Raw genomic sequence first — 12,963 nt, 5'->3', positions numbered from 1 at the left:
AATAAAAAACAACACAAAATCAATATAACTAAAATCAAAATAAAAAATGATAAATACAAAAATAATAATTCATTTAACTATATAATTCAAAATATAAAGTAAATCTCAAAGATACTAAAACTAGATAACTTTAATTTAGGATTAAATGCTAAATAACTTTTTTTTTTTGGAGTTACTGAATTTATTTTAGGTTTTAAGTATTTAAAGTTTTCAGTTTAAATGAGTAAAACTTTATTTATGCATGAATTCTGCTTTTTTTTCAACATATTGTTTTATAACAGTAACATTTCTGTTATATTATAAGACATGAATATACATCGACAATATTTGTTGTCATAAAGAAAAAAAAAGAAAGAAATTTGAGTTTAGCCCACCAGGGTTTTTTTCTGCTAACTTCACTGACTCACTCGTAATGAAATGTAATGCTGGAGTTGGGGCTGATGACACACAAGCACGTTCCATTTAAAACACTTTGTCTGCATGGGTCTGAAGCATCTGATGCTTTCCCACACTCACGGGCCAATCACATAGCTGTCTCTAACACTTGATAACATCAGCAGCTTGGACCTCTAAAGAATGAGAGAAGGAGGAGGAGGAGGGGGATCCTGAAAGGGGATCTAACAGCCACTTTTTGTGTACGTGTATGTGTGTGTGTTCAGTAGAGGTGTGCCGTCTCCACTGCCTCACACCCAGAAATGAAAGGCTTCCCGCTCCTGTAAATTCAGCAGAGGCACATGGCTATCCTGACGCCTACTGTATTTGCCCTAAAGTCCCGTAAAAATACATGACACCTTCAGTGCATGCGGCGTGAAAAGTGTGTCAACACTTAAAAGACTTTTAGAATACTTTTAACCAACTACAAATCTCAGTAAATAATTGTGTTATAAATTAGGTGAATTCAGTTTTTTTTTTTGAAGTATAACTGCATCTAAATATAAATGATCAAACGACATAAATGGAAATTACATCAGTTACAAAAGCTCATCAGAATAGTAATTTAACTGTAGAAAGTATATATATATATATATATATATATATATATATATATATATATATATATTCCTTTATTTTTCTTATTTATGTATGTTATTTTATACACTGTAAAAAATATTTGTAAAAAATTACTTTTCAAAGTTGGGAAAAAAAAGATTATTGGACTACTTTTAGTAAGAAAATACTATTTCATTCTTACTTAAAATGTGTTAAATTATTTTTCCTTGTAAATCAATTGTGAAATCGACTAGCAGTTTCTGCTTTTAATTTTACACCTAAAATAATTGTATTTAAATTATTTTAAATGGAATATTAATTAATGCATATCTCATGGTTATTTTTTTATTCCTTTTCCTGGTTTTAATGATACTGTATCTTCTTGTTTGTCTTGTTTTTAGTATCAGTTGTTCTGAAGGCATATTTCCATATTGTGGAAAACTGTTTCTAAAATATAAAGAACTTATAATATAACAATTCACATGACCCGTAACAATACGCCACTTCAGGTTTGCAACAAGTAGACTCAAACAACAAGTGGACAGCTGTTCCCCAGGGGGCTCGGGTTTGAACTGGGGCAATAGAAGGGACGAGTTAGGATTCACACCGCCGTACGTAATGGATGATTTAGCATGGCACACTTACTTCATGTCAGATCTGAAACAGGAGCCAGTCACGGGTGTGGGAAATCCTGAGAGAGGCTGGCCCCACCCCGCCCCGTCAGCCACACCAGCTGTCTGATGAAACCAGAGCTGACAGCACACGGCACCCGTTATCAAGGCTTTCAAAGCACAAACACCAATATTAAGCCCCCGAGCTCTTTCTCACACTCTCTTAACTCTATAGTCATGCTCAAACTCATCTAAGTCTAGCTTAATACGTGCCATTTATCACATGAATTTAGAAAAATATTTTAAATGACAAACATCTAGTGTTAGGGATAATAAATTTTCATTATTTCCAAAAAAAAAAATAAAACAAATATGTTATGCAAAATTGATAAAATGTACACACTCTCAGAAAAAAGGTACAAATCTTATCATTGGCAGAACCTTTTCAAAATGTACACTTTCTTTTCTGCTGAATGCATATATGTAAATGCTTACATCATTAATGTCATTCTTTGACCATTAAGTGTAAATGGACTCCCATTAGCTGAAATTGAGACCACTTGATAATTTGACAAGTGTGGTGATGGTTTTTTGAAAACACGGTTTAAATTTCAAAGGTCCATTAAGAACATTCAGTACAAAACATTTGTTTTGATTAACAATGAGGAAAGAAGCATTGATTATTCAAAAAGTGTTTATTTGTATGTGACTATGTTTGCACAATTAACATACAGTATGTCACTATATATTAGGGGAAAAAAGTGAAAATGTACATCTTGCATAAGAAGAAACTATAACATTTGCATATCAAACATTGCAAATATTTACTTTGTATTTTACTCCACAGGAGTTAAACATATATTCATTGACTCTTCAATGCAAAGTTTCTGTCCATCCATGAGGAAAACTATAGAGGTGTTCCAATAATAATATAATATTATTATTATTATTATTATATAATATTATAATGTAATCACCTGTAGAGAATTAGACTTTCACATTGTGAAACTCATTCCCATCCATAAACTAGAAGTAGATGTGTCACTTAAAACTTCTGGCCAAGTAAGGTGTCCCCTACTCGAAATTCGTGCTCTGCACTTAACCCGTCAAAGTGCACACACACACCGTGAACACACACACACAGCTGGAGCAATGGGCAGCCAATGCTGAGGTGTCCAGTTTAGAAAAGGAAGCATCTCCTACAACACAAGAGATGGTAAAACCACCATCTAGTTTTTCTGTGGAAGTCTTTCATTGTCTACCAGGGTCTCCAGAGAGGTCTGTGAGCACACGGTTCCTGCTTCACCTTGGTGGGCTGATGGGAAGCTGGAGACACGTGAGTGAGGTCTTGGGATGATCTCTGGGCTTCTTGGCAGCGGTTCAGATGCTGACGTACAGCATCAACCTTGTTGTCTCCAGATAAGAAGCTCATGGTCTCCCTCCAACACTGAGAATAGCCATCAAAGTGGGCTTTCTGTGGAGCCGAGGTCTTGGGCTGCAGCTGCTGTTTCAGAAAAACCACCGTCATCTCCAGGATGTCGGCTTTCTCCAGCTTGGTGTTTGGATCCTGCTGGTGGATCTCCTTCTCCAGCATGGATTTGAGCTGCTCGATGCAGTTGTTGATGCGATCTCGGCGCATCTTTTCCACCACTGGTTTTCTCAACTGGTGAGGAAGGAGACAGTCGGTTAGTTGTTTGCTTCAAAATTCATAGCAGAGCAAAAGAGAGATGTTGAGAGACAATTGTATTTCAAGTGTCAAAAATACTTACTTTATGCTTTTCCTTGTTGGAGAGTTTAGAGAAGTCAGTCATGTAGGATGGAGCCATTCTTTCAGATGGAGAGAGGTTTCTCTGAGGAGAGCGAGTCAGTTGTGTTGGGAATGAGGGGTGCGCTCCTCTATTTATAGGAGCTCATTAGCATTACAAAGCCATGAGTCCCAGTCAGGAATAGCTTTCCCACACTCAGAGGCCAGTGGGTGAGGCGTCCTCCTCAAATCAAATCAAACATTGGCAGTACATATCCCACAGGACTTGCATTTACCTTATCTAGATCCAATTAATCAATAGGTTAATCACTCTTTCAATAGCCAAAGTGTTTCATGATATAAATATGTGATGAAACTAAAGATTTGCATGCACCTTTTTATCCACACGGGAAACAAACATTTTCCTTGACGAACAAAATCCAGTGCTGGGAATTAAATATTCTCTTTCCACCATGTCAGCTTCTGGCCAAAATCATGGTGAGAGCACGGCTTTTCCAAAAGCTGGTCATTCAAAATGAAAAATGAGATATTTTTAAAGTTAATTTTTTTATAAAAACCTTAAAACTAAATATGGATCTAAACTTTGCTAAAAAACATTTTAAAAGCCTCAAAATATTAATATTTAAAATATTTTTCAAGTATTCATAATATTACATTTTTAGTGAGACAAAAAAAGAGAGGAAATATTCATATTATTTCAGGAGTTGTATGCTTTTCCCCAAGTCAATGTAGATTATTTATTTTAAAATATTAATTAAATAATAATAATAAATGCATAAATAAAATCTGTTACTAATAAATGTTTTGATGTGGCAGTTAATCCGATTATTTCAATGATTTCTATCAGGAAGTCCGCATTCTCTTTAAATCAAATTGAAATCTGGCTAAATCTAAATTAAAAGTTTCAATTTAAACTTTTTCAGATAATCCGATAAAAAGTAAACAATAAATGAACTCAAGCATGAGCAGATTACATTGATACAATCACATCCAAAATTTACTTTGAAAAAAAGAATCACAATTCATTTTAACGTTATAACAGATCAGCACAACAAACTGGAACCTGAGGCTGGGAAAGTCCGTTTTTACTGGAGCAATAACACCTCAGGATCAAAGACTCTCTGTCTGAAGCGTGTCTGGATCGTTTTATTGCCTCACACCGACTTGTTGGTCTTGTCAGCACTACTTGACTTCTAAGCGGGTGCCAGGCACACTTTTAGTGGCTCGTGACACAGCGGGAGAGGACGGAAGCTCGTGTGCCGTAAAACCGCCGCCTCGCGCTCGTCTCTGATTGGCTGGCAGTGTGAAAAAAATACAGCGAACTTCATTAGTATATGACGAGAAGATGATTTTTTTTTTTATTAAATCATCACGAAATGGCACCGGTCAGTGAGTCAATACCAAGGATGTGAGAGCATATCGTGTTTTGAGAACCACAAAGTAAGTGTAATATATGACCTTCCTGATCTATATTTGACCATATTAACTCACTGTCAAACTTACCGTTTTTTTCTTCTTCCTACGCATTTTCGAAAGATTCTTGTGGAAAAAACGGAGAGACAGAATCGACCGCAGTATCGAACATCTGAGAGAGTTATTTCACAACACCACACCAATGTCTGGGTGGCATTTTGTTATACCAAACAAAGCCGATATTCTGGAGATGACCGTTGATTTTTTAAAACAACGCGCCAATTCCAGTTACGCGCGCGGATTCGCGCAGTGCTTGCAGGAGACGGTGCGTCACGTGTCACTGCACGCGCACCTGACGCCCCACGACAGAGAGACGATCAAACGATTCTTCGTGTCATGCTGCAAAGGACCAATCAGATGCGCTTAATGGCCTCCACAGCGCGTGGATTGATGCGCAGATCACCAAAACGATCATCGACAAGAGTCCCATTATGGAGACCGTGGAAGAACAGTTAATTTTGGGACTATCTGCTTGACATAGCTTTTGTTTGGGCGTATGCACTTTGTTGCTTTTTAATGTAACATTTGCATGTTCTTTTCGATTTAATCTAGTTTAATCTACCATCCAGTGTATGGTAAGCATAACTTAATTAGAAAATTGTGTAATTTGAGTTTTTTGGTCTCTGATTTATCCATGCCTTTTGGAAAGGTGATTTATTTATTTATACCAACTTGTTTTATCATGTTGTAACAGGTACTTATTAAACATTTACTGTGTTAAACATGTTCTGCTCATAATTTTCAATACCAGGGAAAAGCAAAAAATGACTGAGGAGCAACTCAATTTATTAGATCTCTAAAAAGAAAACGGATGTTTTGCACATTACACATGTAATGTCAAATAGACACATGTATATTGATACAATACAAGTGAGTCATTGAAAACCTAACAGTTTTCATCACAATGCATGCCTTTATGAAAGGAATGAGTAACAAACTTGTTCCAAAAAGGAACTGTTTAAAACTTTATAATCTGACAAGATTTGCCCAAACATAAACAATGAGACATAAAAGTTAACTCAAAGGCTCATTATGAGGTTAAAATTAAATCTAGCTTCAGTGTGAAGCACAATTTGAGAACACTTAAAATAAGTAGGAAGCCCATTAAAATAGATGGGAAATTTAATTCGTTCTATAAACAGAAATGTTTTTTTAAAACATGTAGAATCACATGAAGTTGGAAGTAATCAGCCAGCTGAATACATGAATTGCACATTGTACATTCAAACGCTATTCTTATAATGAAGAATAAAGTGAACTTTTCCACTAAAAGGAAAATGTAAAAATGCTAGTCCACTGAGTCTAGAGCAGACGTTCAGTCTGAGTGTTTAAGGCTCTACCAGCGTCTCCAGATGATGCTCTTGTTGATATTCATCTCTTTGCTGAAGGTGTTCTGGTCTGGCAGGACTCTTTCCCTTCTGTTACATGAAGTCTGCAGCTTCTGGAAGTGCTTCAGCAGTCTTCTCTGGCTCTCTGTCTTCATCTCATCTTTGGACACATCTGGAGAAGCATTGACTGACAGCATGTGAACTGGATCTGTGGAGCTGCAGGAAGATGAGTGTCATCTCCAGGATCTCTGCTTTCTCCAGCTTTGAATCCGGCTGCTGCTTGATGAACTCTGGAGCCAGAAGACACTTGGGCTTGAGTTGACACAATCTCTGAGCATCTTCTCCAGCCTTGGCTTTCTCAGCTGCAGATGAAGACAGAGGAGCATTAGGAAAGTGTGCTTCAGATAAGATGATATTTAAGAAGAGCAGTGAAAGCTGCTGCAGTAATGCTGCTGTCAGTAGGATGTGAATGTACCTTGTTGTTGAGAGGGAGCTGCTCCTCTGAGATGATTGTAGGTGTCATGTCTGGATCTCTGTGCTGTAGATCTCTCTGTTCAGAGTGAGTCTGGTCTGCACCGGCTGCAGATCCTCTATTTATACTCCCAAATCTCCATATGAATGTGTGAGGCTTGAGCTTGTTGGAGTTTCTCACAGTCTGTAGCCAATGGAAGAGCTCAGACAGACAATGAGGGATGTGGACCGCCACATGCTCAATGATCCTCCATCAGGGGCTCAAAGGAGCAGGTGGAGGGTGAATCTGGGAAAGTGCTGACCTGTAGAGAGATCATGTTCACATCAGTGTCATAACCAAACATGTGCCATACTGAGAATTATATATATTTTTTCTAATAGAACACAGCATGCATTTAGAAAAACAGCAACAACAACACATCAGTGTTATCAACCATAAAAAATGTGCAAAGCAATGACATTTTAAAAATAATTTAAATGCATATATTCTTTCAGGTGTATTTACATTATTATTTTACAATTTGATTGCTCATGAATAAAATCAGTATATGCAGCTGCAGATTAAAATCAGTTGAAATGCTGTAATGAAACAGTATTTTAGGTCAATGTAACAAGATATTCTGATAAGTTCTATGAGTTCTGTGGCTGTACCTGCTCTCAGGCTTGTTACACACACACACACATACACACACACACACACACACACTCTGATCACACGCCCCAATGCTCCTGGAGCTGGTGGAGCCACAGAGACTCACAGCTTCACACACTTCTGTATTCATCGCATTAAATCACTCAAACAATATAAGTGTGTCGGATCCCACAGGTCTGGGGTTTCTGGAGGGAAGCCTGAAGGATGCTATTCAGTTTTTGTTTATTTAGTTGCTTGCTTAATGTGTGGTGAGCATTTCAGTGATACATTCTTTATTTATTAATTTTTTATTGTGATGTTTTGCTTTGTTTTGTTTTTGTGTGTATGGTTAGATTGTATTCTATTAAGTGTCTGGCAAAGCAACGTTTTCTAAATAGTAATAATAATAATTTACAAATTATTCCTATTTAATTTTTTCTTGATTTCAATGAATATTCATCATTGATAATATTAATAATTATTATTGAATATTATTATATAATATTGAATATTTAGTAAAAAGTCTGTGAATGAATTATAAGCATACAGATACAATAAATATTTTCCATTAATCCCTTGCTACATATTTGTTTGTGCTTTGTTTGTAGAAAAAAAATATTGGAATTTACTTAACAAAGAAAATATGTATTTTTTTAATCAAAACCTATTTAATTATTATTTATAATTAAAATTTCAATTATATATTTTTGTCATTTCTAAACACATTCAGACGCTAATAAAAAAATTAAATCTATTTTAGATTGAATAAAGTTATTATTATTATACAATTATAAAATATTAATGTGTAAAATATTTCACACTAGTCTATAAATGTACTGTAGTAGTAGCAGTAGTTCCCCAAATATTCCTATTCCTACATAATTTACATATTTTTTTATTAATGTGTTTTAGTGATATATATATATAATTTTTTATTTTATTTATTTTTTTCATATGAAATGCCTTTAGAAGCAATACCTTAAAAAAATCTGTTTATAAAATACAACTGTTATGATTATTATAACTGACAACCTTAAGTCAACATGGATTAAAAATTGAAATACTTTTATTATATGCAAACAGTAAATATTTCCACCAATCCCCAATGCTAATCTGAGTGTGAGAACAGTGAAATCCCAAATCCTCATGCCCTCAATTATTCTCCCATGGCTGACCCTCCAGATGGCACTGGAGAAAAAAATCCCACCTGTCCACTAAAGAGCTCAATTAAAATCTCAAGGACCAAAGAAAATTATGACAAGCCTATTGTTCCATTTTCTCTGCTCTCTGATTGGCTGGCTGCAGATACATTTTAGTATAAGAGCGGGCTAGATTGAGGGTCTTGTGTGGGATTTGGTTTCACCACTGAAGAAGAGCCAAAGAGATCTTTAAACTCCTGAAACTCAACATCAGCCTCAACCATGCCTGCCTACATGGACATCACCCCTCAGGACAACGTTCACTATGCCAGGTAAGAAAGGCTTCTAAGTATTTGCAAAAGTGTAATTTTACATTCTTCAGAAAATTGATCTCATTTATGCTTACTCACAAAGACACTAAAGATGTTTTCTTCTGGACTGCAGGTGCAAACTCTACAGCTTGGAGAGAAAATGTTTCAGCAAAGTGGAGAAACTGAAATCTTCTTTTGAAGACAACCTACAGCATGGTATTCCGGCATCTGACATTTTGGAGAAGACTGTGCTCTTCTTTAGCTCAAAAAAGGCTTTAATCTTCCCCAGCGGCTTCTCCAGGTGTTCTCGTGAAGTTCTACGTCTTTCTCCCGCTCCAGATCAGGATGTGACGCCATTGTTTTAAAACGAACGTCCATCACAAACTGACATGCAAATGAAAAGGGTTAACAAGTCAAGCACTTGATGTGATTTATGTGTTCGCACATCTACCTCAGAGGAAAATAGCACTTTGCTTGTTCTCTCTGGACTTTTTTCTCTAAAAGACTCTGATAATGTGACTGTACAAAGTCTCATATAGGGCTTATGAAAGAAGTTGTGCATTGATTGTAATGTACATTATTGTGGTAACCACCAATGCATTTTACTGTATTTTTCTTGTGAAAGGAAATTCACTGAATGTTTTTTAAAACCATTTGACCATGCTCTCTTTTGGAGGACATGCAAAAAATACCTTCATTTCATTTTTAAAGATACAGTGTATCATTTGGTTATTTTTGTGATGATTTGTAATCATATGCTCTTGTTTGTTTCTATACAATAAAATATTTTTATTGCATTTATATCTTACTCTGATTTTGTAAAATTTGAATATAAGTGGTTTAAAAAAAAAAAAAAATCTATGTAAGCTTAGAAAACCAAATTAAATGTCTAAACGATATTAGCATCCAGATGTCCTGATGCTTGTGATATTTAGGCTATGTGTTTGAATTAGCTGTGAAGGACGAAAGTTGACCAAACCACTATTTTACCTACTGATTACAAACGTCCTGCAGTGAGAAAAAATTATTAAAGTTTAAATTATATGATTGAATTAAAATGAAAAAGAATTTCAAACAAGTCAACTGCATTTTAAATATGGCACCATTTCCAGTTTTGTAAACTTCTCTTACCCTCCACTCACGGAGATTTCACAGAGACTTTTTAAAACGTAGCCTATTTTTTCTAATCGTTAGCATTTTCTGTCAAAATTATGGAAAGTAGTTACCAACATAAAACTTTGAGGTTTCTTTAAAATGCGTAAAAAAAATAAAATAAAATAAAAACTCAATTGTTCCCAAATTCATTAATTCATCCATCCAATACTACTAAAAAACTGTGAGCTGATGTGATTTGTTCAGTTGAGTTTGTGGCAAGTCAAAACTGTTTCACATGGTCAACAGTTTTCTAACTAATGACCAAGTAAAGCGAAATGCCCTGAGGATGTGATGGACAGGTGTGTGAATGAATGAGCAACAGATAGAGAGACACACTTCTATTGTTCAGTCAACATCCATTCAGCGTCGACTGTGGTGCTCTGTGCACTTTTATACATGTAATAAGCAGCTGAATGATTCAATGAACACAGAAGCCTTTTAGGTTTTATTTACAATGGTGAATTTTTTATATCAGTGCACATCTGGTTAAGGCATTAACACATAAAATTATACAAATGTAATGCAGATGTACATGTATGCATCTTTGCAATACTGCATCAAAACATTTCTCTTTTTTTTTTTGTAATCATGTAAATGCATTATTTTACCAGTTTATGCAATGGTATGAAATAAGTTCATAAGATGTCAGGATGTTTCCCTCCAGATGGTTGTTGACGTCAGGTTGAAGTCTTCACTAAAGCTTCATTCAGGACTCTGGATGCTTTTGTGCTTCATTGATGTAAACACAGAGAGTCAGTGTGGGAACCTCACATGAGATCTACTCACACTGACCAGCACTAACACACACAAATCTGCTTCATCTGGAGCCCATAGTGTGTGTGTGTGTGTGTGTGTGTGTGTGTGTGTGAGTGAGTGATGACACGTCAGCAATGATAATGCTGAATATCACAAATTATGATATGATTTATAAATTGCAAATTGTTAAAGTATTTAATTTTACACGCAACTGCATAAGTAAGTCAGTAATGCATGGGATTATTTACTCATTTTTGCTTTATAATGTATATGTGTGAGCGTGCATAAAATACATTTTACAGTGATGTACACGTCCTCACTGACTCCATGTGTTTCTAGTGATGATGAGCGTGTGCTGCTTCAGTGACACTGATGTGAACATGATCTCTCTACAGGTCAGCACTTTCCCAGATTCACCCTCCACCTGCTCCTTTGAGCCCCTGATGGAGGATCATTGAGCATGTGGCGGTCCACATCCCTCATTGTCTGTCTGAGCTCTTCCATTGGCTACAAACTGTGAGAAACTCCAACAAGCTCAGGCCTCACACATTCATATGGAGATTTGGGAGTATAAATAGAGGATCTGCAGCCGGTGCAGACCAGACTCACTCTGAACAGAGAGATCTACAGCACAGAGATCCAGACATGACACCTACAATCATCTCAGAGGAGCAGCTCCCTCTCAACAACAAGGTACATTCACATCCTACTGACAGCAGCATTACTGCAGCAGCTTTCACTGCTCTTCTTAAATATCATCTTATCTGAAGGACACTTTCCTAATGCTCCTCTGTCTTCATCTGCAGCTGAGAAAGCCAAGGCTGGAGAAGATGCTCAGAGATTGTGTCAACTCAAGCTCAAGTGTCTTCTGGCTCCAGAGTTCATCAAGCAGCAGCCGGATTCAAAGCTGGAGAAAGCAGAGATCCTGGAGATGATGGTCTGTTTCGAGAAACAAACAGCAAACACTTCCAGCTGCTGCTGAAATCATCTGATTAATAAGAGTTTCTGCGCCATCTGAAGGAAAGCAATGTCTTTGCGAAAAAAATCTGTATTAGATGTCAATAACAGCATTATTGGATTTGATTTTATGAATCCATTTTTGTTTCCAATCAATGGAAATGTATTGTGTTGTTTGAATACTTTTATATATACCTTCAATGAAGGCATATTACATGTTTATTATACAAATGCAAATCTTTGCTTTATGTGAAGTACAAATATCCCATATTGGGAAATGGTTTTTAATATATTATGAGTATGATAAACACTCTGTTGTCCTCATAGGACATAATCTCATCAGAATCACATGTAAAGGTGGTGCAGTGTTTTTTACTGCCATGCACTGTAATTAACTCACTTCTGTTGAGTGTGACGCATGGGATGTTTATTTTCCTTTACTGGAATATTTTAACAGTCAAATACCTTGACATTAAGTGCTAAGTGTTTCTGTTATGCTTTGCTTTTATTCCTCATGTGGAGGAGTGTTAATAATGATTTGTGGTAAATCATTTGTGCTAAATGTCACATGACTTTTGTAAAGCTCAAGAATATTTGATATGAGTTCCAATATGTGTTTAATGCATCTTGGAGATCTCTTCATGCAGATGGTGTGATATGTTATCCCCTGTTTATTTGCATTCTTGGTGGCATCATGTCATCACAAAACATACAAAAAAATATGAATAAAAATTTTTTAAATATACTTTATGCTGTTGTATTCTGTTTTGTCATGCATTTTTTTAAACATGAGTCTAAATAGAAAGGAATATGCATATTTACCAGAATAAATATGTAAATGTACATATGCAATAATGCATAAATGTATACATATATTTAAAGCACTTGTATTCCGTGTATTATTTATATTAACATTTCTTAATCAATAATTCTTCCACAAGAATTAAAGAAAATACTTTAGTTTGTGCTAGTTTGTGATTATGCCCCTTGCAATTATTTTTGTGAACATTCTCATCAAAACTTAAGGAAACTTTGATTGATATAATAATTAGAATTTTGAATCAGATCCCACTGGTAAATTATGCCAATTAATTCCATTGCATTTCAAATTTAATTCTACTATAGTGACTTGAAGGAACAAAAATATAAATTTTATCGTTGTTTAAATATTAAGAATCTAAATAACAAGAAACTGTAAGCAACCAGATATTTTTATTTCACATTTTCATTCTGGGAAAATATGGATTATATTATCTTCAAAATGTAAAGAGACAGAGTGGATTGTCAACTTAATCATGTTGAAAGTGTATCAGATTCATAATTGCTTCATATTCCTTGTGTTAGAGATCCAACTAACAGCCAGCTTGATCAGTTTA

General features: G+C 35.5%; 1 protein-coding gene, 1 long non-coding RNA gene and 1 pseudogene across 2 annotated transcripts; 1 reads left to right on the top strand and 2 right to left on the bottom strand.

The window, feature by feature from the left end:
- Positions 1 to 2,277: 2,277 nt before the first annotated feature.
- Positions 2,278 to 3,522, bottom strand: LOC113069430 (transcription factor HES-5-like). Its single transcript, XM_026242530.1, has 2 exons — positions 3,371 to 3,522; positions 2,278 to 3,264 (listed from the first exon to the last, which is right to left on the bottom strand). Exons 1-2 carry the CDS (start codon positions 3,425 to 3,427, stop codon positions 2,860 to 2,862), a joined length of 462 nt encoding a protein of 153 aa, XP_026098315.1. The 5' UTR covers positions 3,428 to 3,522; the 3' UTR covers positions 2,278 to 2,859.
- A 2,082-nt stretch (positions 3,523 to 5,604) lies between these two features.
- On the bottom strand, positions 5,605 to 6,705 carry LOC113069433 (transcription factor HES-5-like; annotated as a pseudogene).
- A 4,481-nt stretch (positions 6,706 to 11,186) lies between these two features.
- Positions 11,187 to 12,332, top strand: LOC113069435 (uncharacterized). The gene is made up of 2 exons (XR_003279720.1): positions 11,187 to 11,323; positions 11,437 to 12,332. It is a non-coding gene; the product is annotated as an uncharacterized LOC113069435 (long non-coding RNA).
- Positions 12,333 to 12,963: the final 631 nt, after the last annotated feature.

This window comes from Carassius auratus, unplaced genomic scaffold (genome assembly GCF_003368295.1).
Source record: "Carassius auratus strain Wakin unplaced genomic scaffold, ASM336829v1 scaf_tig00001591, whole genome shotgun sequence".
NCBI lineage: Eukaryota > Metazoa > Chordata > Actinopteri > Cypriniformes > Cyprinidae > Carassius > Carassius auratus.
Note: the sequence above shows the minus strand (reverse complement) of the source record. Positions and strands in the feature narration are given on the sequence as shown.

Bases quoted from the DNA above. Each gene is read 5' to 3' on its own strand.
- LOC113069430 (XM_026242530.1), bottom strand. From the start codon at position 3,427: ATGGCTCCATCCTACATGACTGACTTCTCTAAACTCTCCAACAAGGAA. The intron at 3,265-3,370 runs GTAAGTATTTTT...CTTCCTCACCAG, and splicing joins CCAACAAGGAAAAGCATAAA to TTGAGAAAACCAGTGGTGGA.